This window comes from Narcine bancroftii, chromosome 1 (genome assembly GCF_036971445.1).
Source record: "Narcine bancroftii isolate sNarBan1 chromosome 1, sNarBan1.hap1, whole genome shotgun sequence".
NCBI lineage: Eukaryota > Metazoa > Chordata > Chondrichthyes > Torpediniformes > Narcinidae > Narcine > Narcine bancroftii.
In genome coordinates this window covers 317,246,436-317,272,122 of record NC_091469.1, presented here as the reverse complement: position 1 = coordinate 317,272,122, position 25,687 = coordinate 317,246,436, and the positions used below count along the sequence as shown (strand labels likewise).

At 42.4% G+C, this 25,687-nt stretch overlaps 1 protein-coding gene across 3 annotated transcripts in view; it reads right to left on the bottom strand.

Annotated features, from left to right (window-relative positions):
• Positions 1–5,886: 5,886 nt before the first annotated feature.
• Positions 5,887–25,687, bottom strand: part of nod1 (nucleotide-binding oligomerization domain containing 1) — a 65,749-nt gene continuing 45,948 nt past the window's right edge. For all 3 annotated transcript variants that reach the window (XM_069906481.1, XM_069906497.1, XM_069906487.1), the window contains 7 exons: positions 22,863–22,946; positions 20,709–20,792; positions 15,669–15,752; positions 14,652–14,735; positions 11,717–11,800; positions 9,643–9,726; positions 5,887–6,485 (listed from right to left, as the gene is read on the bottom strand). In XM_069906481.1, coding sequence (XP_069762582.1) covers positions 6,416–6,485; positions 9,643–9,726; positions 11,717–11,800; positions 14,652–14,735; positions 15,669–15,752; positions 20,709–20,792; positions 22,863–22,946 — 574 coding nt within the window. In that variant the 3' untranslated portion in view covers positions 5,887–6,415. The remainder of the gene's footprint in view (positions 6,486–9,642; positions 9,727–11,716; positions 11,801–14,651; positions 14,736–15,668; positions 15,753–20,708; positions 20,793–22,862; positions 22,947–25,687) is intronic.

The following is a 25,687-nucleotide window of genomic DNA, read 5'->3' as shown; positions in this document are numbered from 1 at the left end:
AAATATATACAAATATACATTGGTGATAGCATCCTGTACTATCACAGTCCCCACAAGCAGTATCCAAAATGACATACCTATTGTTGGTGGGAATGTCCACAGAGGTGTTCTGCATCACTGGTCCCTTCCTTTTACCCCCCACCCCCCCTACAGTCACCCATGTCTCTGCATCCTGTTTGGGGTGATGGCCTCCATGTAGTTTCTCTCAATGACCTCCTCAGCCTCCTGAATAAACCGCAGTTCATCCAGCTCTAGCTTCAGTTGCCGAACTTGGTCTGTGAAAAGCTGGAGCTGGATCCACTTCCTGCAGGTGTGGTTATCTGGGACAAGTACACGATCCCAGATTTCCCACATCCCACCGCTGGAACAATCGACAGCCCGAGCTGTGATGCGCTATCAAACAGAAAGCAGACACAAAACAAAGTCTGTTTAAACAGGATTTATTCTACATAAACTTCCACAGAGCTGGCTGTGAGAGTGATATGCAGGCTCTGAGACTGATTTCGAGGGGGCCGGATCTAGCTTATATCCCGGAGGGTGATTAGCAGCTGACCGGGTGGGGCTTGGTCCATTCAGGTTGGCTGATTGACAGCCGGCCAGGTGTTGCCTTGTCCTCCAGTGCTCTTCTGCAGGTATAGAGGTTTCCCCCTGTAGTAGGCTGGTGGTGTGTCACCACACTAGCTGACTCCATTAGCTTGTAGATTAACACCCTAGACTAGTCTTACTTTCTCTTCTTACCTCAGCCCTGCTCGATGTAGGCGCTTTCTCCCCACCTGCTTTCACTAAAGCCTGATGAGCCAAAGCCTGGAAGTCCCACTCCTTCGCTGTGCCACTCACTCACACCTGGGCCGCTCCCTGTCCCTCCCCTCCTAGTTATCGGCCTATTAGCCATTACCCAATTAATTAATTAACCTCCCCCCCCATAAGTGACCTTAGCAAACACTTCTTCTTACTTTCTGGCCTATTCTTTCCTCTGCTGCCTCGTCTCCCGAATGTTTGACCAGGCCCCGTTAGGTGCCCTTTTATATGCCTTACCTTGACGACTCTTCCTCACTCCTCCAACGGTTGTCTCTGATTCCTTTCCCCTCCTGATTTGATCAACAGGCCTCCAGGTAAGTGCCTTAAAAAAGACTCCTTGCCTTACCTTCCCTCCTCTTTACTCCTCTCCTGACTTTTATACTAGTCCCCTGTAAATGACCTTAGTAAACACTTCTTACCTCTCCTTTCCTCCACCACCTCCTCTCCAGCATATGGTAAAACAGGCTAAATGTGAAACAAAAACATCCATTATGCCCATTACTGCAGGAACCAAGTGAAAGAAAGCAAGGATCATGCAGTAGATGAAAGGGAGATAGAAGAATTCTATGTAGACGTTGTGACTGAAAACAAGAAAGAAAACAGAGAATGCATGTTGAGATTAAAAGTGAATGACATGTACATTTCAGTTAAATTGGATACTGGAGCACAAATTAATGTAATATCAGAAACTGATTTTAAGAAGATTAGACTGAGACCAAAGATGTATGGAACAAAAGTGAAGGTGAAAGGATATTCAGATACCGATATACCAGTGCAAGGAGAATGCATGATCAAAGTGAAACACAAGGACAAAGAGCACATGCAAACATTCATCATGATGCCAAAGAATGTACCGACCACACTAGGTTTAACAGCCTTTGAGAAAATGAATCTGGTAAAAAGAGTCCCCGTTGTGGAAAGTGAAGGAGAGACAGTCTATGATGAACTCATGAAGGTGTACAATTACCTATTTCAGGGTCTCGGCTGCCTTCCAGGAGAACACACGATAAGAGTGGATAAATGTGTGCCACCGATAATACATCCATGCAGAAATGTTCCATTTGCAAAAGCAACTAAAAGGAGAGTTGGACAGAATGGAAAGCCTGGACATGATTCAGAAGATAGATGAGCCAACAGAGTGGGAGTTCACTCGTCGTTGTGGACAAAAAGAATGGAAAACTTAGAATTTGTCTGGATCCAAGAGATCTAATCAGAGCAATAAAGAGAGAACACTTTAAGCTTATGATGCGTGAAGAAATCATGTCACAGTTTGCAAATGCAGTTTTTCAGCAAATTAGATGCATCAGCAGGATTTTGGCAGTTGAAATTGGATGAAGCAAGTCCATTTGGCAGATACAGATTCCTAAGGTGACCATTTGGAATTGTCTCAGCTCCTGTAGTGTACCACAAAACTATCCATATGGTCTATGAGCACCTGGACAGAGTTGATACCTCAATGGATGACATGATAGTATGGGGACTAAGGAAAGCACTAGAAGCAACAAGGAAAGCAAACCTGAAGCTGAATAGAGAGAAATGCCAACTCGGGTGACAAAGTGTCTTAAATGTCCCTAATGTTTCAGCCTCCACCACCATCCCTGGCAAGACGTTCCAGATCCCCCCCACACACACAACTCTTTGTGTAAAAAACCTGCTCCTGATGTCTCCCCTAAACTTCTCTCCCTTCACTTTGTACACATGTCCTCTGGTGTTTGCTGATCCTGCCCTGGGAAACAGGTGCTGGCTGTCCACCCTATCTATGCCTCTCATAATCTTGTAGACCTCTCATCCTTCTATGCACTAAAGAGAAAAATTCCAGCTCTGCTAACCTTGCCTCATAAGACTTGTTTCCCAAGGCAACATCCTGGAAAATCTCTTCTGCACCCTCTCCATAGCTTCCACATCCTTCCTATAATGAGGTGACCAGAACTGAACACAATACTCTGATTTGTAGAGTTGTAACATGACCTCTCTACTGAACTCAATCCTCCTAATGGCCCGTGATAGTTCGTGGGTACCTAATTTTGAACCTATTCCATTTGGGCACACAGGAAGCATTGCACCAGTGGTTCTCAACCTTTTTCTGTCCACTCACATCCCACTTTAAGTATTCTCTAAACCATAAGTGCTCTATGATTAATAAGGGATTGCTTAAGGAGGTATGTGGAAAGAAAATGTTTGAAATCCACTGTTAATTGTCCCTAATTGACTCATTATGTGCATGGTTTCTTTTTTGACAGAGTAGATTTGATACATTTCAGTAATATGCCAAACCTTTAAGTCTTTACCAAGATTCTGTGGATCACATAGGATGGACCTGATAAGAATAGTAGCTTTCCTTCTATAAGACACCTCATTCCAGTTTCCTTCATGATCACTGTTGTTGACACAAGTGTCGTGGTTCATATAATTAACTCAAAGTTCCTGAATGCCTCGCTTAACTTCACTAGTCCAAACACTGAACAATGAAGAATTTGCTTCCTGAACGCTTTTGGGTGTATCTTACAAATTTTAGGCTACTGATCATGAAAATCATCTTAATATTTTCCAATCCCATACCTATTATTTTTAAGATATAAACTATTTTTCTGATTTCCTGTCATATCTTAAGTCCACTTCAAGCTACAAATCCATTAAGTTCAGCATATCATTGAAAGTTCATTTTCTGCCTTCGCACTCGGACGTCTTCCCTGCTGGTCTTGGTGCAGTCAGTGACGGACACAGTGAAAGGTTTCACAAGGATATTGTGACCATGGGAAAGTGGTATCAGGGCAACTGGAATCCATCAGTGCTGGCCAACTATTGTTGGACACTGATATGAGAGGCATCAGATGCTGAGTACAAACGAAAATCAGCGGCAAAATTTTTTAAGGTCAGTTGAACTAACGTAATGTGGCAGCATCATTATGCAATTAAACATGCTCAATTCAATAAAAGTTAATTTAATGTTTCTCCATCTTCCTAAGTGATACAGGAAATCTGAAAGTATCTCTGTGTTCAGTTGTCTATTATAATCCCCTTTTTTTTCAGGAAGCGAACCCATTGAATTATTGTCCAGTGTTATTTCACCAATATGTATTTCATAGTTGGTGTGGGAAAAATGTGTCAAATCCAAATGTTGCTGGTATTTTGACCGACCTTTTCAAATACCCAGCGAAAGAGAACATTCAATTGAAACGCATTCAATATCACGTTCTTTCATTCCCATTGGTGGGTTTAGGTAAAGGTAAAGGTTATCATGTAATACTACATTTATAATTTAACATACATGAGATTCTTCAACTTTTGTCTACCGTGAGGCAGGCAGAGAGCCGTCACTTTGTCCGGCACCCCTCACAGAAACCCACAGCCCCAGGCAGTCTCCCCTCCAGGTACTGGCCAGGTCTGAGCCTGCTGAGCTTCTGAGATCTGACAATTTCAGGCGAAGTCAGGCTTATGTCTAAACATGATTTAGAACAATATTTCTACTGACCAACTTTCCTCGGAGGGTATCATCGGTACAGACACCAGGTGCAGATGTCAGGGACTTTTCAGAGTAATTATTCAACGGCACAATGGAGACTTTAAAGCGAGAAATCTATCACCCTCAAAGATGGGCATAAAATAACACACAAAATCCAACTGTTTCCATAACTCCAATGGAGACCATAAACATTATCTTTAACAAAAGTCTGGTATCCATTATTGGAGGTCAAAATGAAAAAAAAATGAATAAAACGTAATATCTTAAGCAAAATGGACACCATAAAACATTTAAAGGAGCAGCTCATCAAAACTCCTACAATGGGGAGGCACAGCTAGCGTAACGCTTAGCACAACGGTGTTACAGCGCCAGCGACCCAGGTTTGGACCTGGCTGTGGTGATACACCACTAGCCGACTGCAGGGGGCGACCTGTGTACCTGCATGAAGAGCACCGGAGCACAGACCACATTTGTCAATCAGTCGACCTGAATGGATCAAGTCCCACCCGGTCGACTGCCAATAAGCCACATCCGGCCCCTCGAGGTCAGTCAACCGGAGTTGCAGCTAACTACAGCAGAAGTATTTAAGTAGAATAAAGCCTGCTGTTCAGTCTTTTTGAATCTTGCATCTGCTTACTGTCACCACAGTGCATCGCACCGGTACAATCTGTAAGGAGTTTGTACCTTGTCCCTGGATTTCCTCCAGCTGTTCCGATTTCCACCCACTGTCAATTGGGTGTAATTGAGTACCACAGGCTCATAGGCTAAAAGGGCCTATTACCTCACTGTATGTCTAAATTAAATTAAATGGATGGCAACTTATTAAAGAAGCTTGAATATCTTTGCCTCTTAATTTATTCTTATTATGACATTATTATTTATTCTTATTACTCAGACCATCGCCTGAGTAGTATTCCACCCTCTACTTGGGTAAAGGAACCTCTAGCTACTCCAGATAGGAGGCAACGGGAGTGGAGAAGGATCTAATTCCTCAAGGCCATGTATCCATGAAGGTCAGGCCACACAGAGACAAAAGACCCATGTAGATCTCTTCCACAAAGTCATGCGCATGTCGACAGGAATCATTTGGATTCAGGTCAGATCACGTTTCAGATGAAAACAACATAATTTGCTTCTTTGTTTCATTTCAATGCATTCAGATCCTTCTCAGAGACAGGGCGTGGATGATGGTGGAGATGAAAAACTGTGGTGGTCTAAATTCAAGATTCCCTGTTATTGCCACATGTACAAAATACACAATAAGACTTTTCTTGCTCTTCAAGAAATAATTGCTAAGTTACCTAGTGCCAGTGTTCAGTCTCAGCTTTGAAGCTCCATTTCCTGGCGCCCTTTGGAGGATGAAGTCAGGGGCAGGCAAAATCCTGGAATACTAGTCCCACAGAAACTGTTCTTCCAATAGCAGAAGGATGATGATATGAAAAGTAAAACACAATTATTGCTGATGGATCACAACTGAACCAGATCAAGTTTTGGAAGTCAAAATAGGTAATTTAGCAACATGGCTCAGTTATTGTAATTTAATGTTGTAAAAACTTCCTCTCCCATGCTAATAAAGAAGATCAAGAGTAACTTGTGGTTATTTATTGAAAAACTGCAAACTTAAATTCATTCCATGTAATTTATTCATAAACTAACAGGACATAAACAAGCATAAATAACAGGAGACATTTCTTTGCCTGCGTGCACTGGAATAATGGAATTTCCATTCTGTGCCATTTGAGTCAGTGATGGGAGAATAGAACTCATCTTGGCCTTTGCACCAAAGCCTTAGAATTGCAGCTAAAAGCTACAAGTTGCTTGTGTTCACAATGGCCTCATCCAATACTTTCAAAGTTTTTAGAAAGTGCGATGGTTCCCAGCATAGTTCCTGAACCTTTCAAGTTGTTGTCATACCCACAAAAGAAGTGAGAACTTAAAGAAACTGCCATGTTTTTGTGAACATTTTGAAATGTGGCTTTGTTTGAAAATTCCAGTATTGTCAAATCACATGAGAAATGGCATTCACGGAACCAGGCTCAGTCACCAAAACGTCGACCATCTTTTACTTCCTATGGATACTGCGTGACGAGCTGAGCTTCTCCGGCACTTCTGTGACCACGAGACCCCAGCTCTTGCAGATTTTCTTGTTCACATTCACAGCACCAACCTCTTTTCAGTTCCATATCTCTTGGCTTCTTCTGCAGAAATACTATTGCCATTCAAGCTGTTTAGGAAATAATTAGGACAAGTTAAAGCCTACTCCAGACAGGCACAATAGTTCCACTTCTTTGTGAAGTGGTACTTTATAATAGAAGAAAGACACTGTGGATACTGTGAAAAGATTAAAACCTTTAATTTTGTGCCTGTCTCTTTAAGAGAACCATTTTTTGTAGTGTTTCCATAGTGACTATGATGTAATATGTCATAATATCCACCCAGGCTAACGGCTTTCTCTTTCATTCTACAAGATGTGAAGGAAGCGTGAGCACGAGAAAGTTTTCTTTGAATTTTTGTCTCTTTTTAAGATTGTGTATCTCTTTAAAAGCTCATGTATCTCTATATCTTTTGTTTCTCTATCATACAGTTAATACTTTGTTATTCATCGCTATGAAAATCTTAATGCAAAGCTACGCAAAATGGTTATCCATTTTATCAATGAATTAAAACTACATAAAGTAACAGTTTGATTTGTTGCATTAAAGAGATCGAAATTTGGGATATCGCAAGTCTCATTTTGGAAAATCATACTTTGAAATTAGGGTATATTAGAATAAGGGAATTTTTATCTATAGGCTGAAATATTGCTCAAATTTCAGCACAGAAAATCGCATTGAAGACGGTCTCACAAGTCAGATATTTTCAGTTACTTCTTCATGCCTTTTTCTCAAGGAGCAATGTGAAGGAATGGAAGGAAATGCATCTTTATTACCAGAGTCTCATTGGCAAAGTCAGGCAAAGGACCCAACCACATTGGATTGCAAGCCAATATTCAGCACCAGAGTACTCATTTCCAATCTGCGAGACAGTCTGAAACAGTGTTCTGAACCCAGCACCATCTGACTCAGAGAGAAGCAAATGTTCTCCACAAGGAGTCGTGGAAGATTCCTGTTGCCAAATTTATTTTTAAAATTTTTTTAACCACAATATAATTACATTACATTCAATTGTACACTATTTCAAAATAAATTATATATGTGGTATATACCCTCCCATTCTCCTCAACCCACCCCTAAAAATGAAAAAAATAAAAAAACTTGAGGATGCCAAGAAAATTTTAAAAAATTATACAGAACCATCTATTGGAGGTTATCAAGAAGTAAGGTCTTCAGGGAGCCCATTAAATATGCAAACCAACATTTTGTAAATATGGGCTCCAGATTTTCCAAAAGCCGTGATATTTATCTCACAGTTTAAAAGTAACTTTCTCTTGTGGTAACAGCCCTAAATCTAGTTCTGACTTCCATGATATTGCTATACAATTCCCAGCAACAGCTAAAGCAATTAACACAAATTCAATTTGATAAATATTTAAATTTAATTTTGGCCTTCTAGCCTTCATATTACTCAATAAAAATAACATTGGGTCCTGTGGGATTTTGACCCCAGTAATTTATCCCAAAAAATTACCTACCCCAAACCAAAATTGTCTAACTTTAGGACATTTCCAAGTTGAATGTAAAAAAAAGTTCCAATCTCAGATCTACACCTTAAACACAAATCTGATACGGCAGGATTTAATCTGTTTAATTTTTGCGGAGTCAAATATAACTGATGTAAAAAGTTATATTGGACCAACCTATATCGTATGTTTAGTCATTCTTACACAAATCCATCCAATCCTTGTCACTTATTTGAGTATTTAAATCTAATTCCCATCTTAGTCTTGATTTATGTACCCCATTTTGGGGGCCTTAGTTATACATTACTGAAATAAATTTATTTACAGTAGTGTTAGAAATCAATAATTCTAATTCACTTTGATTATGTAACATCACACTAGGACCTATTTTGCCAGATAAAAAAATCTTTAACTTGATAATAACAAAGTAAAGTATTACTAGGTAGATTAAATTTTTCTCTCGTTCTTTCTAATGTTATAAATCTCCCATCATCAAAATGATCTTCAATCCTCTTAATTCCCTTCTGTCTCCACCTCCTCAAGAATTGGTTATCCATTTAAGAAGGAATAAGCCTATTTTGATATAGGGGGATTTTCCTAAATATTATACCTTTCATCCCAATTTCATTATCAATAATATTCCACAACTCAATCAACTGTTTCAAAATAAATGATTCCTTACTTCCAAAAAAAAACAATTTATAGACAAAATCCTGGGGATTCATATCTTCTATTCCATTAAATTCAACAGAAGCCCAAGCTTGAATACTATCTAAATTAAACAATAAATCTCAATTGAGATGCTTTATAATAATTCTTAAAATAAGGAAGCTGTAACTCATATTTCCAGGTCAATATTTCCAAAGAAACCCTTGGCATTTAATCTTTCCATAGACATTTCCTAACTGCCAAGTTTAAATCCTTAACATTTTTTTTAAGAAATTGAAATAGGAATTATTGAAAAAGATATTGAATTCTAGGAAAAAACATTAATTTTAACTCAGTTTACTCTACCAACTAAAGTAATAGGTAAATTAATCAAGTTTTTTAAATAAGCAACAATTATATGAAGCAAGGGTAAGTAATTCAATTTATATAATTTTTTAAAATCATTATCAATTCAAATACCTAAATATTTGCTATCTATGTCCAGCCCCCTAAATTTTGTGACTATTTTACAATCTGTATAAACAGCCAAGGGCAAAATGTTTGTTATAGTTTTGATGCACCATCAATTACTTCAAAGACTAGAAGTTGTAGAGAAACTGATAGGCCTTTATTGACAACAGACTGGTGGTGCGTGCATCCTGGTCAATTGTCCTGCTTTGAGGGGGGGACCTGTGATTTAGGGGGTCAGTGGGAGGAGCCTCACAAACAGTCAGCAACGGCCGTGCCCTAACATGGCCAAACATATATATCCGTGGTTCACCATACTTATTGGTCTTGAAGACCATTTTAATGTGGCAGATCAATACCAGAGTGAAAAATAACTACCCCCAGATCGCACCAATCTGTGCGGCAGAAATGTTCTCTTGAACCAGCTTCACCTGAGAACAGAGCCTTAACCACCCCCATCTCAGGTCATGGATTCAAAGGAGTAACAACATGAATAACAAGGACTTAAGTGCATGCTTGAAATTGAAGTATTTTATAAAGTTAAGGAGAGGGGGAGGAATTGTACTACTAATTGGACAAGGCTTTCCAAGAACTCCCTCAGGTACGATGGCTATATTGCCCCCTTTCAGATAGTGAGGCTTCTTACCATATCTCTTGAATTACTGTATTTCCATTAAGTACCTCGAGGAAATGGTTCGCTCCCACAGATGTAATTTTATTCTTTATCAGCCTGTAAACAAAATAATGTATTTGATTAACTCTACACACTGTGCACTTCTGCATTGCGAGTTGCAATGGCCAATGTAAGTGACAGACGGGCTGGTCTTTGAGTTGCTTCAAATCATCACACGAAGCCACACGTAATGTCAGCCTTAGGGCAGCAGAGTGGTGCAGTTGATTTTGCAGCCATTCCTCAGCTCCAGGCATGGGTTCAACCCTGGCCTCTGCGACCGTGTAGAGCAAGGGTTCTCAATCTTTTCCTTCCCACTCACATCCCACCTTAAGTAATCCCAATGCCATCCAGTGCTCTGTGATTAGTAAGGGATTGCTTAAGGTGGTCTGTGAGTGGGAAAAAAAAATTTGTAAACCACTCTTTTAATCATCCCTCATTGACTCGTCATGTGCACGGTTTCAGAAGAAAATGGGCCAATGACCATTTTTGTCAAGCAAAATATTTCAGTAACAATTGGGTCTAGAGCAATGATGCTCAACCTTCCCTTCTCACCCATATCCCACCTTAAGCCATCCCTTACTAATCACAGAGTACCAATGGCATCGGGATTACTTAAAGTGGGATGTGAGTGGAAGGAAAGAGGATGAGAATCACGGCTGTAGAGTTTGCCATGACCTTACGGGTTTCCTCTCAGTGCTCTGGTTTCCTCCCAGAGATGTGCAAGACGGCAGGTTAACAGGCCACCATGAAATTCCTCTGGTAGGGTGGGTAGCAGAAGAAGCAGGATGTGATGGAAGGGATCAGACGGAATAGATAATAGGGAAGTTGGTTACTACAAGTTCTCTGAAATTTGGCCTAGGCTTGGTATGCTGAACGTCCTCCTTCTATGTCATGGATAGAGCATCGCTGTTACAGCGCCAGCGATCATGAGCATTTATTTTGTCGAATTCCGCGCTGTTGGTACGTTCTCCCCATGTCTGGGTGGGTTTTCACCAGGGGCTCTGATTTCCTCCCACCGTTCCAAATATATCAGGGGTGTAGGTTATTTGGGTATAAGTTGGACAGCACGGACTCATGGGCTGAAATGGCCTGATACCCCGCTGTATATCTAAATTTAAAATTAAAAGAAAAAATCAAACACAAGAATGCATCTTGAGGCTTAGCCACTGAAACTAATATCCATTTTGTTCAAACATCCAGTGCCTCCCATCCTCCAAAGCTTTGCTCGATCATGAGTTCTCCATCAATACCACCCCCCTCCCCTACCCTCTATAACCTAATCCAGCATGGCAACTTTCCGAAAGCCTACTGCTTCTCCGCCATTACCATCGTCACCAGATACAGCCTCGACTCTGATAGTCCCAGAGGCTTGGGAATTTGAAACTAATCACATGGACTCAAAGCCATGAGAAATCTGGAAGAATGGGTGGTGGAAAAGGCCCTTTGATTTTATGCAGGACCAGACTGACATCGTAATGAGGGTAGCAAATGCTACGGGCCACGGATTTTCATTATTACATTTAATTGGGGTTATGAACACAGACTAACCCCAGCAACTTGTAAGATGGGTCAATACAGCTGGAATCGCTCTGGCAATGTCGGCAGCAGGGAAACGCAGAGCAGTTCCAGATGCGTGGGGGATTCTGAGTAACAAAGGCGGTCATTGATTTTGTATGCTGCCAGCCGTCACCTCCGCAAATTTTGCTTTAACAAAACGTGTGAGTAGGTTTTGGGAAGGGGAGGGGATTTCAGCTTAAGGGTGATTTCCTCCTCACTGCACATGCACTAGCCTGCAAAATTGAGGGCCCCTTTAAAATATTGGCTGCAGGCCCCAGCACTGGTTTTATGGGCCACATTTTGAAGATGACAAAAAAATGGCTTCACTGGATGGGACAGCTGGAGGCCATGCAATCAATACGCCAGGGAAGGATCAACAGGATCGGCAGCTCAATGCTTGGAGCCAATTCCAGCCATGACCACTGATTCCCCCCTCCCCCCACCCCCCCCCCCCCCCCCCCCGTCGCATCAAGCCCACCCCGGCACTCACCATAAGTGAAGCAGGCTTTTGTTTACTCTGAGTGCTTCTGCAAAAAAGAATGCTGTTTCGTCGTTCAACTGATTTTCTGTCAACCTGGTTCACAAAATTAAAAGTCAAAAATAGCTACTGACGTTAATCATTTTTCCTGCACCGTAAACAAGAGCGAAGTCTAGAAATCCGAAACCAAACAATCGCAACTCCCAATGTGTTAATAGTAGGGGGAACGGTTTATGATTCCACTAAATAACCAGGGGTGCAGTGCTGACAGAGCTCAGTGGAACCCTGCTCCAGCACCTCAGGGGACAGACCAGGCACCTCATGGAGCCGCTCTGACATCTCCTTGTCCTTGGTGAGCTCTGGCACCTAAAAAGATTGGCGCTGCATCCCTGTATATAACCTCCCAAGGATATTGCTGATTACCTTGGGGTATGGTAAGGATAATGGTATTGGTGATCTGTTGATCTGCATACCCATTTCTGGTGATGATCGCTGTGCTTGAACAACTTGCAGTGATTTGCCCTAAATTTTATTTGCCCTACCTTGTTCTTCTGTCCAAGTATCTAGGGCACCATGACCATAATTGCCATGGGTGGTGTGTCCAGTTCTCTCTCACAGCTACAAGCCTGACATCTGACAAAATGAATGCTCACCGTCTTTCCTGCCCCAGAGAGGATGGTTCTAGAACTAAAGAGGTGATAGGTGATTTAAGAGGGACCTGAGGGGCAAATCTTTCACACAGGAGGGTATCTAGAACAAGCTGCCAGAGGAAGTGTGCATGTTCAGAAGGCATACAGTAAAATCCCCGTAATGTGGAAAGCAAGCAACTGGCAAACAAAAAGGTGGAAAATAAATAGGCAAAAAAATACAAAAATTTAAAATTGGAGCACCCTAGCAGTTAGTTCACTAAACCATGCAATGTCTAGACTTCAGCAAACAGAAAATTCACTCATCCAGCATCTACCAATCCCCATAGGTGCCGGATACTGGGGGCTTTGCTGTATATGGATAGGAAGAGAACAGGGAATGACACAGGCCAAATTTAGGCATATGGGACTAGCCAGCACAGAATCATTTGTTACCTTGGACAAATTGGGCCCAAGGGTCTCTTCTATCCTGTTCAACTACAATTTTAGAACAGGCTGCAATAACAGGGAGAATGGCATTGATGGGATTGCTCTGACAGCTGGTCTAAATTTGATGGGCTGAGTGGCCTCGTTCTATGCCGTGGGAAATATTAAATCCGAGAGTTTGTACGTTCTCCCTTCTGACCATGTGGGTTTCCTCTGAGTGCACTGGGATTGGGGTTGGTAGGTCAATTGGCTACATGGCTATTACTTGGGTGATGTGGGCTCGTGTGGGTCACAAGGGCCTGTTAGCTGTGCTGTAAAAATTGCAACTCAAGTTCCAATAAAGCATGAAGCATGGACTGACCATTTCTACTCAGATCCACGGTGTCCCTCCAACCTCTCTCATTCTTCATCTAAGATTCCAGCCCCTGTAGCTTTTGTGTTTCCCAGTGCCGTTCTGATCTAAGGAAGTGCTATGCTGTTGGACATAAAGTTCAGATCCGACGTTGTACCAAAGCACTGTCTGCCCCTTACTAAATATCCCATGATGATATTTCAAAACTGTTCTCCTGGGTATCCTATTTCTTCTGCATTTCCGGAACGAGAGAACAGAGTGTGATTGCTGTTCTCTCATGGGTGTTTCGTAGTATTAGAAATAATGTAATTGAATTAGCCAAGGGGCAATGATGCGGCAGTCATCAAGAGAGAATTTCCGCTTGCTAAGACATCTATGAATTGGAGATTGGGGCAGCACGATTAGAGTATCGCTGTTACATCAGCAGCGACCGGGGTTCAGACTTGGCACTATCTGGAAGGAGCTTGTACGTTCTCCCCGTGCCTGTGCAGGTTTCTGGTTTCCTCCCTCCCTTTGAAATGTTCCGGGTCAACTGAATGTAATTGGATGGCACAGATTTGAGAGCCAGAAGGGCCTGCTACTGTGCTGTAGGTCTAAAATAAATAGTCTCAGAATAAGATTCAGGCATGTGGGATAGTTCCGCCAAAAAAAATGGGGGTTGAAAATATCCAAATGAGAGATATGCCGTTGAGCATTTTCCAGGTGCAGGTCGAAGGGAATGCAGATGGGAATCTATTGCAATCAAAGCTCATGAGGATTGGGCAGGAAAGTGGACTTGCCGTGACCTGAATAAACAGCAGAGAAAGCTCAAGCAGCCAATTGGTCCACTCCACCTGCTTTCACTACACATTCTTACGTAGTCAACTGGTCGTCAATTCACCATCCTTCAATGTCTGCACATTTTGCTGCATTATACGGTTCATTAGGGCGAACATCTTCAAGCAGCAAGTGGTTGGAGTATGGAACGACCTTGAATTGATAGATGCAGTTTGAATTTTCATATTTAAGAATGATTTGGATAAGTATGTGAATGGGAGAGGTATGGTCTGGGTGCAGGCAGAATAGTAGTTCACCACAGACTAGATGGGCCAAAGGGCCTGTTCCTGTGCCATAGTGTTCTATGGCTTTATGATTCCCACATTATAATGGAGGTTGAACGTTAAGAGAATAATGTCTAGTTTTCAGGTACCTTTGATGTTAATAAGCCGCTTTAACATTATGTCAATTCTCATGGGATGCCAACATATATTTGAAGTGAACCGCTGCTGCAAAAGCTGCTCTTCACCAGATTAAAATGAATATCCTGATGCCGAGACCATTATTATGAGCGGCAGGGTTAGCTATTACAGCACCAGAGACCTGGGTTCGAACCCGACGCTGTCTGTAAGCAGTTTGTACGTTCTCCCCATGACCTCTGCATGGGGTTTCCTCCCAACCCTCAAACGTGCGGTGCTGGCAAGGTGAACCAGCCAGAATCAGCTTCTACCATGTTGTACCTTTTATTTTAAAAAAATTAAATTACCAAAATATCTCCAGGGATCGGTTGTCTCGCAGTGCTGCCGCCAAGCTTTTGCCGCCCTCTGCTGAAATGCCGTTGGCCGCCAGACTAGATAAAGGACACAAACATTGTCAGGCGTAGTGAGGCAGCTTGATGGCCTTAACCTGCATGCCATAATGAAGAAGCAGTCCAATTGGCCTTGTCATGGACCAGAAGCTCTGGAACTCCCTCCTGAAATCATTCTCTCCATTTTGAAGATTCTCTTCAAAATCTGCTTCATGAAAAACAGCACTCTGAGCTACATCAGCTCAATTTCAGAATTTTCACTCTTCACGATCTTTATACCTCCCTCCAATGCTATAACTACCCATGAATCATGTGCTCCCTTTACATCCCCAATTTCACCGTATTCTTCATTTCCCCACGTGCTTTACTCTTCCCTTTGAAGGCTCAATGAAAGCGTACTTGAATGACACTTTCCATTTTTTCTTATTTCGGTGTCCATGAACCAAAATAAGATAATAGGCAGGCTGAGGTCAAGAAGTACTTCCTTGTAGAGCATTTAAAACCTCGGACAATAGGTGCATCAGAGATGCAAGTCCACAGGTTAGGCCTTATAAACATGTCTTCTGACTCATAGCGTGCATGACCACTGATGTGACAAGGCCTCATTTAATATATTAGGACAGACAGATTTTTGCAAAGCTAACGATCATGGGGAAAAAAGCAGGTAGGTGGAGCTGAGTCCCTGCCTGGATCTTATTGAATGACAGAGCAGGTTCAATGGACTACTCCCACACCCATTTCTTATGTTGTTTCATACATTAGAATGGAAAGGAGGCTCTTCCTTGACTAAACGCAACTCCCAAGCTTCCAAAGGCAATCAGCAGTCAGTGGCTTCATTCACCTCAAGTTCTCAGTGAAGTTGGAAGGTGGCTTTGGTCCTTTTAATGCAACAAATCTGGACGACTTGCTCTCAACCTTGCTGCGATGGCATTGCCTTGCAAACCACTGAACCGGTTTAAGTCACAAAGAAGTTACCTGAGCTCCTGTAATGAAGGGTGATCCCTTAAAGTTTCAGCAAAGGCTGTTGCTCCCAAATCTCCAATCTGGTTCCCCCACATTCTGTAATGGCAACCAATGCAGGTTCAAATCAACGTGTGTGAATATTGAGGTTACTGAATAATTAACGCCCAAGCATGCCTCATAACATTTTCCGTCGGATGCATGCTTACTGCAGAGAAATATCTCTTTGTGTAGAAATAGAGAATGAATGCAAGTTCAAGTTTATTTTCATCTGATTGTCCATAAACAGTTACTACCCAATGAAACAGTGCATCTCTAGGCCATAGTGCACAGACACACACAAACAACACAGCCAAAATAAATCATTTTATGGGTTTGTGGGATTGTCCAACAGGCCCACTGGAAAAAGCTGTATCCCAGCCTGGCAGTCCTGGTTTTAATGCACCTGTACCTACTGTCTCAAAGACCCTTCAAGCTGGATGGTAAGGGTCCTCAATGAGCTCCACTCCCTGTGGATATCATCTCTGGAGCAAATTTTAGAGATGCAGCATGGGAACAGACCCTTTCAGCCCACGAGCCCGTCCCACCCAACTTGCACCTGATCAACCTACAACTGCAGTACATTTTGAAGGGTGGGAGGAAACCAGAGCACCCGGAGGAAACCCACACAGACATGGGGAGAACATACAAACTCTTCACAGACAGCATGGGATTCGAACCACGTTCTGATCTTTGCACGCAGGGGGTGCAGTGCTGCCAGAGCTCAACTGGAGCACCACTCCGGCACCTCATGGGGCCGCTCCAGGCACCTCATGGGGCAGCTTCTGGCACCTCAGGGGGCAGCTCCAGGCACCTCAGGGGGCAGCTCCGGGCACATCAGGGGGCAGCTCTGGGCACCTCAGGGGGCCACTCCAGGCACCTTCTTGTCACTGCATCCCTGGTGGCACTACCCACTAAGCTAAACGAGCTGTCCTTATAGAGTGAAGGGAGACCCCAGTGATCTTCTCAGCCATTACCATCTCAGCAGTCATCTCAGGGAGTAGACCTTCAGCAATAATTTGTGATTATTAAAAGATCGCTTTTCCCTTTTAATCTCTAGGATTCCTTTATGGCTCCTGGTGATGAGATATTCCGAAATCAACGGCAACTTTACTTGATGGTCTGTACCCGAGAGACTCTCAACAACCACCCTGGCTATTCTGATTCATTCTCTTCCTCATAAGTATCTGGCTTCTGATTTATGCCTCGTTTTACTGAGAACACTGAAATCAGAGACTTATTGTGAGTGCACACCATTTGGAGATTCAAGAACCCAAAGGCTGGCATTTTTGAGTCATAGAGCTCCAACAGCATTGTGCAGGCCCTTCAGCCTAATTTATCTCTGCCAACCAAGATTATTCCATTTGCCAAAGCTTGGTCCACATCAGTCCTATCCATGTACCTATCTAAATGTCTCATAAAACATCACAATTGTTGCTGCCTCTACTACTTCATTAAAGATGGAGTAAAGCACAGACTGGGAAGATCATTTTGCTGACTAGACGCAGACTATGAGATCACTTCGCTGAACACCTTCATTCTGTCCGCATCAGTGGAAGGGATCTCCAAGAGGTCACCCATTTTAATTCTGCACCCCACTCCTGTGCTGACAATGTCTGTCCACCGCCAAACTAAGGCCACCTGTAAATTGGAAAGGCAACACCCAATGTTCCATCTGGGCACTCTCCAACAGGACGGCAGTAACACTAACTTCTCCTGTTTCTGCTGGACCATCCACATTCTCCCTCTCTTCCCCGGCCCATTGTCTTCTTTCCTCCAGCCCCTTCCCTCTCCATTCACAGAGCCATTCCCCCCCCCACCCCTATTTGCTCATGTTCTCTCCCTCCTTGATCCACCTATTACCTCCTGGCTGCGGGCCTGTGCTCCTCCCCCCACTATTTTGCTCATAAACCTGCCTACATTTTGCTCATACCTTGATGAAGGGATCAAGCCCAAAATGTTGGTTCTGTATCTTTATCCTTGCTATATAAAGTGCACCGATCTGCTGAGTTGCTCCAGCTTTGCGTTTTAGATTATTTTTATTTAAAAGTCACAATAATTCAAATCTATAGATTTTGCATCATACATAAATAGTGACAGTTCCCATTTTCTTACCATCCCTCCTCCCTCTCCTCCCCCCAAAATTAAACCCCAAAAAAAGAAAGAAGGTGTGACAGAGTATATAGAGGTGTTTGGAAGATAAATTGGGAAAGGTTTGTTAGAGCAGGTCATGCACAAACACTTTAAAACACAGAATCTTTGCAGGAGCTTTTGCAAAAGTGCTCAGAGTCTCATGATGGTCTGCTATTTGCAAAAGGCAACAAATATAACAACAGGGGGTAGCAGCTTTGTCTGAAAAACAATTTGCTGTCTGGAAGGTCATGCGATCTTTGCAGGCAGAGGGAGAACAGCTTTGCTCTTAGAATGGGAGGGAGTGAGAAATAGGAGAGACACAGACTTCGGTTCCAGAGGGACAAGATGGCAAGCTTTGGAAGACAGCCTGGTCAAAGGAGAGAACTGGCTGTCTGGTGTTTCCCTTGGAATAGGAGAAACAGAAAGGAACTCTGTGATGACCTGAAAGAAAGAGGTTATCAGCTGGAAAACCCTGAAGGGGGCAAGTTTCATCACCAAGGCACTGGAGTGACTGTCCTGGAATGAAAAAACTTTCTCTGAAAACCAACAAGAACCCTTCTGAGTGGTAACCATTTACCTGTTAAGCACCAAGGGCTGGTGAACTTTATTAATGCTAACTTCTGTGCACAGTACAAGAATTGCCTGCAACCAGTGAGATTGGACTGTGAACCTAAGATCTTTTCTAAACTTATATACACATTACACACACATGCGCTTAGAATTAGAGTGGGGGGGGGGGAAGGGGAGTTAAGTAAGTCAATAGAGATAAGTTAAAGTTTAATTCTGTTTTCATGTTCAAAGATAAATAAAAGCAACTTTTGTTTAAGTAATCCATTGCCGTGGTGTAGATCTATTGCTGCAGGATTTTGGGGTCTGGACTTGTAACAAAGGGAATAAAGAAAGAAAAGGGTGTCATCCAGTTATTATCCAATTTTTATTGACTCAATGAATCATATTATTTATAATATTATATTCAGTAACATATCCCTTTAAGAGATGAGGTTTGAATCTGGTGATCACCAATGAATTTTGAATATGATTCCCAGATTTGTTGAAATTATCCAAAATTATCTCTTAAATTATAGGTATTTTTTCTAATGGAATACAAACTATTTATTTCTTTGTGTTTTTTTTAGTGTGACAGAGTATATAGATATGTTTTTGGGAGATAAATTGGGGCAGGTTTGCTAGAGCAGATCACATACAAGCACTTTAAAATAGATCTCATTTAAAATACTGGAGCTCTGCCCAATGCTAGACATGTCGGGGCCAACAGTCTTTGTAAGAGCTTTGGAGAGTGCCCAAGAGACTTCACTAATGGAATGTCATTTACAAAAAAGCAACAGATGAAAGAACTTGTTGGAGCCGCCTTCTCACTGGAGCTGTTCTAAGAGGGTCATGTGGTTATGCAAGCAGAGAGAGTCAAACAGGCTTTCTCTCAGAGAGAGAGAGTGAGAGGGAGAGAGAGAGACACACACACAGATCACTTTGACAGTGTTACAGCCAGCAACAGCAGCTGGGACTGGAACAGGACAAGCTTACAAGCTTTTGGAAAACCCCATTTGGAAGATAGGTTGTGAGTGCTTAGTTCAGCCTGGACAAAGCCCTTGTGGTTCATACAAGAAGAGAGGACTGGCTGCCTAATGTTTCACTTGGAATAAGGGAAACAAAAAGGAACTCTGTGGTGACCTGAAAGAAATAGGTTATCTTCTGGAAAACCCTGATGGGGTGTGTTTCTTCAGCAAGATACTGATGTAGCTGATCGGAAAGGATCAGATTGTGTCCAGGAGCAACAAATCTCTCTCTGAAAACTGTCAAGAACCTTCCTGAGCAGAACCATTTACCTTGCTTGCAAGCTTGTGGAAAACCCCATTTGGAAGATGAGTTGTGACTGCTTAGTTCAGCCTTGTCAAAGCCATTGTAGTTCATGCAAGAGGAGAGGACTGGCTGCCTAATGTTTCACTTGGAATAAGAGAAACAAAAAGGAACTCTGTGGTGACCTGAAAGAAAAAGGTTATCATCTGGAGAACCCTGAGGGGGCAGGTTTTGTCAACAAGACACTGAAGTGGCTGATGGAAGTAAATCAGTTGTGGAACAACAAATCTCTCTCTGAAAACTGACAAGAACCTTCCTGAGCGGTAACCATTTACCTTTCAAGCACCAAAGCCTGGTGAACTTCATAAATGTTAAATTCTGTGCACAGTATAAGAATTGCCTGCAACCAGTGAACTTGGAGGAATGAGAAGTGATAATGGACTGGGAAACAAAGAACTTTTCTGAACTTACACACACATTACATACATGTGCTCTTAGAATTAGAAGGGGCTTAAGTTAGGTTAGTTAAGTCAATAGTGATAAATTAAACTGTGATTCTGTTTTCATGTGTAAAGATAATTAAATGCAACCTTTGTTTAAGTAACCATTTGTCTTGGTGAATATCTATTGCTGCTGGGTTTTAGCATCCTCTGGGCTCGTAACATTACATTATTCAAGATAACCATTACTCCCAGCTTGAACAAGATGCCTCCCAGGTTACTATTCAATCTTTCCCCTCTCACCTTAAAATCTACACTTACAGCTTCCCAAGTGAGCCATTTAATGCAAGTAGATTATTCCAGTCATTAGTGAGGCATGACTCGAGCATTGTATTCAAATCACCCACCAGATTTGGCAGAGAAGTCAAGGACTGGATGTGAAGCAAAGTGCCTTTATTGCAGCAATGCCAGGGAGACAGTCAGAAAACTAGGGACATTTGCCATTGAACACATAAGATTGGACCTCTAAAAGTTAAAGTAATAAACTGTCCAACTGGAACAGTCCCAGTGGTTTTCCTCATCTGATCTATTTTGTAAATGTGGGAAGCAATATTAAAATCACACTTACCCCAAGATTTTGAATGCCTTGTTTTTCTGAATTGCTTGTGCGAGTAATCTCCCTCCTTCACCTGTAAGTTTGTTCAGCCCAATTCTGAAAGAACATTGATAGAAGTTCACACATTACACGTTGAACACAATTCAGGAGCAAGCACCAGATTCTGCTCCCCCCCCTCCCCCACTCTTCTAGATTGCTCAGGCAGAGAATTTCAAGGGGACCTGTATCTCTTGGATGATGGAAACTTGGTGGAATCCAGGGTCGGCACCAAGTGGGTGGCCATCTCCAGGCATTGCCCTCCCCAAAGTGAGGTGCTGTGCTCCCTCCCCAAAATGGTTGCGGCCTTCGCTCACAGTCAGACCCTGCGCCCCCACCCCTTCCCCCATCATGAGCATCCAGCTTGTCGCAGGCTAGGGACTCTCCACCCATCCCAGGATGCGTCACTAGCGGCTAGTGATGCTTGACCCCATAAAAGCAGTGCTCTCAGCATCTCCATCGGATGGTGGTAGCAGCACCCCCACCCACCAACTGAGCGAGGTTTTGAGCTTTGCTCCATGCCCCCCCAACACACTAAAGCCCTCCCCCCTCAACTAACATTCATTCTGGCGCCAACAAAATGGCAGATGATTTTAGATAAATATTAAGCGTGACTAGTAATTCTCTGTTAATCACAGGTATTAAAGGTTTAAGAGAACACAGGCATATGGAGTGTAGCCATAATCTCACTGAATAAATGATCACGAAGGGCTAAATATACCACATATTCTATGTACCTGTGATTCATTTTAACTGTAAAATATTAAACATTCTGGAATTATAAAATCAAACCCAGAAACAGTCAGAAACACAGGTTAGGCAGTTTGATACTACCTAAAACCCTAACTCCAGATATCCTCTCCTCTATCCTTCTGCGCACTCACAATGCTACTTTAGCCAGCTCTGCTAATATTTAGAATCAGAAAAGTTGCTCCTCTTTCAAATTCTGCCACTTAAATTAAACATAGACACACAGCAAGGTAACAGATCCTTCCGCCGAGTCCGTGCCACCCAAAATGTTCCAATGAACCTACAGCCCCCCCCCCACCGGACCACTTGCGCGGTGGGAGAAAACCGGACCTCCCTCCCCACGGAGGAACCCCATTCACACATGGGGAGAATGTACAAACTCCTTACGGACAGCTCAGGATTCGAACCCTAGATCACTAGATCAGAGTTGTGCCATCCACTACACTAACTGTGCAGTCCCGGTGTATTACTTAACTACTCAATGTTCAATATCTATCCATAAGTTCCAAATATATTGGCCATAAATCTTGCAGAGAACTTTGAAGATTAATATTTTGATCCTTCAGAATCAGAACTGTCATTAAATTTGTTGTTATCTGGCACCAGGTTTGTGCATTAAAGATGAAAAAATTATTATAAGTTACAATACCATAAATACAAGATTTAAAAGAAATAATTAATGCAAACAGAAAAAGTGAGGTAGTGTCTGTGGATCATTGTCCGCTCAGAAATCTGATGGCAGATTTTGTAATGTTGAGAGTGCATCTTCAGGATGGTGGCAGTGGGGGTGTGGAATGATCTGTCAGCAGAGGTGGTGAATGCGGCCTTAATTTTGACATTTAAGAAGAATTTGGACAGGTGCATGGATGGGAGAGAGATGGAGGGATAGGGACTGGGTGTATACCTGTGGGACTAGGCAAAAAAAAGTTCAGCACTGACTAGAAGGGCTGAAGGGCTCTGTTTCTGTGCCGTTGTGTCCTATGGTTCTAAAAGGGCATGGCCTGGATGGTGAGGGTTCTTGCTGATGGAGGCTGCTTTCTTGAGACACCGCCTCTTGTAAATGGAGTATAGACTGATACCCACGGTGGCCCTGGTTGAGTTTACAACCCTCGGTACCACCTCCATACCAGACAGTGATGAAACCAGTCAGAATGCTTTCCACAGTAGAAATTTGCGAGAGTCTTTGGTGACATCCCGAATCTCCTCAAACTCCTCGCCTCTGGCGAGCCTTCTTCATGATGGTGCCAATGTTGCTCTTTGTCTTACAAAGAGGAATAATACCCCTCCTTCAATTTCTACTAGCTATTAATTGATACCACTGTTACGATTACATTACACAAAGTGGAAGAAATTCACATCAATGGTTAACATTTTTCTTACTTTACTGTTTGACAACTTGGGCATTCTTCAATAATTTGAGCAACGTAGCAGGCTCCAACATCAGTGATCTGATTTCTGTATAGGCTGGAAAAATAACAACCACATATGACAGTGACTTAGCAAAGGGGTTAACACCAGAATGCCATCGTTCAGAATGGGTCAAGAAAATTATGATAAAATGTACCTTTAAAAGGTATAGATTGTGGGGTTAGGGTTAGTTTAGGTACACTTCATGAACAGGTGTCTCAGTAACATTTCACTAAAGACACCTCATTTGAAATGCAAGAGCTATGCCCAAGATGGAGCCTTCACGTCTGCCAGTGTCTCGACAGTGACTTTGAAGAATACCAATGAAGACTTCACAAGTAGGTGTTAATTGGACTCATGTTGTGGAATTGAAATGGACTATTGGCTTTAAAGGAACAAACGTCCAAGCTCAGAAACTGATTAATATTTTGGCGGTGCCAGCAATCCAAGACTGGATGAAGTTCGCTGTTCTAGGAGGGGGTCATTAGGTTTTGCAAACAGAGAGGAATAAAAAACACATGCTATTGTAGAGAGAGGGAGAGGAAAAAGGGAGCGATCTGGGGATGGTATTGGAAAAGGGGCAGTCGGGCTGTGGGCGGGGGGAGGGGGGCGGTGTCATCCCGAATCTTCTTTCTTGTTATTATTCAGTCTGCAGCAAAGTTTAATGAAGAAGCCAGTGCAGTAATTTTCTGGCCAGACTCAGGGTGGCCATAGTGAGCGATAGTTGACCACCATGTTGTACCCCCAGGTCAACATTGTCCCTGCCAACACCCCCCTCTCAGCCCCATCACTATCCCCCCAGCACCGCCACTAACCCCCCTTTCAGCGACACCACCAGCCCCCAGCTCAGGGCCACCACTAACACTACACACCCCCTCCACTCATGCTGTTGTATGGGGGAGGGGGTGCTCTGGATGTGGCAAGGAGGCCAAGGGGGCAGCAGGCCAAGAAAGTTTGGGAACCACTGCGGTAATATTGCAGAGAAATTTCTGGGCAGGATAATATGTTGGTGTAAGATCAGAAAATAACTAACTGAATCAATTAACACTCGACATTAATGGTCATCCATTCTCAACAGGGGCCCAACTAACCCCACCACCTCCCCTCCCCTGGAGGGGGAGTGGTCACAGCACACTTTAGTAAATGCCTCATTTTCTTTTCACCTCTAGTAACATAATTTTTTATGCCTCAGGTTGGGGGGGGGGGGGGTCACAGCACACTTTAGTAAACGCCTCATTTTATTTTCACTTCTGGTAACATAATTTTTTATGCCTTTTTATATAGTCAGTAGGGGGAAGTACAGAAGAAATCAAACTGGATGGCTTCACAGGGAAGGGGGCCCATAAACTTTGAAGAGAGTTCTAAGGGGGGGCCATAGCTGAAAATAAATGGCTGAGATTGGCTCGTCTACATCAGCTTCAAATAATACAGATCACAGGGAAATAATTCTCATTTATGGCACCAATTTACGGCATTTTGAAACTGAAAACCAAATAAATATTATGGCAATAAAATGAAGCCCTTTGGCAAAAATGTTCATGATAAATAAAAATGGAACATTTCAGAGTATTCCCCCTGTCCACTTCTTGGCCCATAGTTTTGAAGCTGGTAAAGTGTTCGGATATTTTAAAGTCTGAAGGGGGCTTCCACTACCCTTTTAGGCAGCATGTTCTCTTTCAGGGTTATTTTTTCTCCATCAACTTAAATTGATGCACCATCTCCTGCATTAAAACATCATTAAAGGTTTATTATGGAATTGAGGACATGTCTGTTTCATCAATTAATGTTCTGGGCTGTTTGCACTGTACGGGCCCAGAGGACCCCAAAACCCAGCAGCAATGGAAACTCACCGAGACAAACGGTTAGTTAAACAAAAGTTGCTTTTAATTTTCTTTAAACATAAAAACAGGATCAAACTTTAACTTATTACTATTAACGTAATTTAACCCCCCTTCTAAGTCTAAGCGCATGTGTATGTAATGTGTATATGTTCAGCAAAGTTCCTTGATTCACAGTCCAATCTCACTTCTTATTCCTCCAAATTCACCAGTATCAGGCAATTCTTATACTGTGCACAGTGTTACGAGCCCAAAGGACCCCAAAACCCAGCAGCAATAGACATTCACCAAGACAAGTAGTTACTTAAACAAACATTGTTTTTAATGATCTTTAAACATGAAAATAGAATCAAACTTTAACTTATCTCTCTACTTAACTAACCCAAATTAACCCCCTTCTAATTCTAAGTGCACGTGTATGATGTGTGTGTAAATTTAAGAAAAGTTCTTTGGTTCAGAGTTCAATCTCACTTCTCCTTCTTCCAAGTTCTCTGGTTGTAGGCAATTCTTATACTGTGCACAGAATTTAACATGTATAAAGTTCACCAGGCTTTGGTGCTCGAAAGGTAAATGTTTACCGCTCAGGAAGGTTCTTGTAGGGTTTGCAGAGAGAGATATTTGTTGTTCCAGGATGTTCACAACTGAGGTACCAGCATTAATCCACATCAGTCTAAATGAGACAGACCCTTGCTTCCACAAAATGTGTGTGTGAGTGCGTGTGCATATATATATATATATATATATATATATATAGAGAGAGAAAGAGAGAGAGAGAGATTTTTTTTAATGTGTGTGTGTATACATGCCCATACACACACACACACACACACACACACACACACACACACACACACACACACATATATATATATATATGAGAGAGAGAGAGAGCAATTAAGAAATAGCAGAATGAACTGATTTATTGAAGGCAAATTAAGGTTGACAAGCTTAAATGTTGTA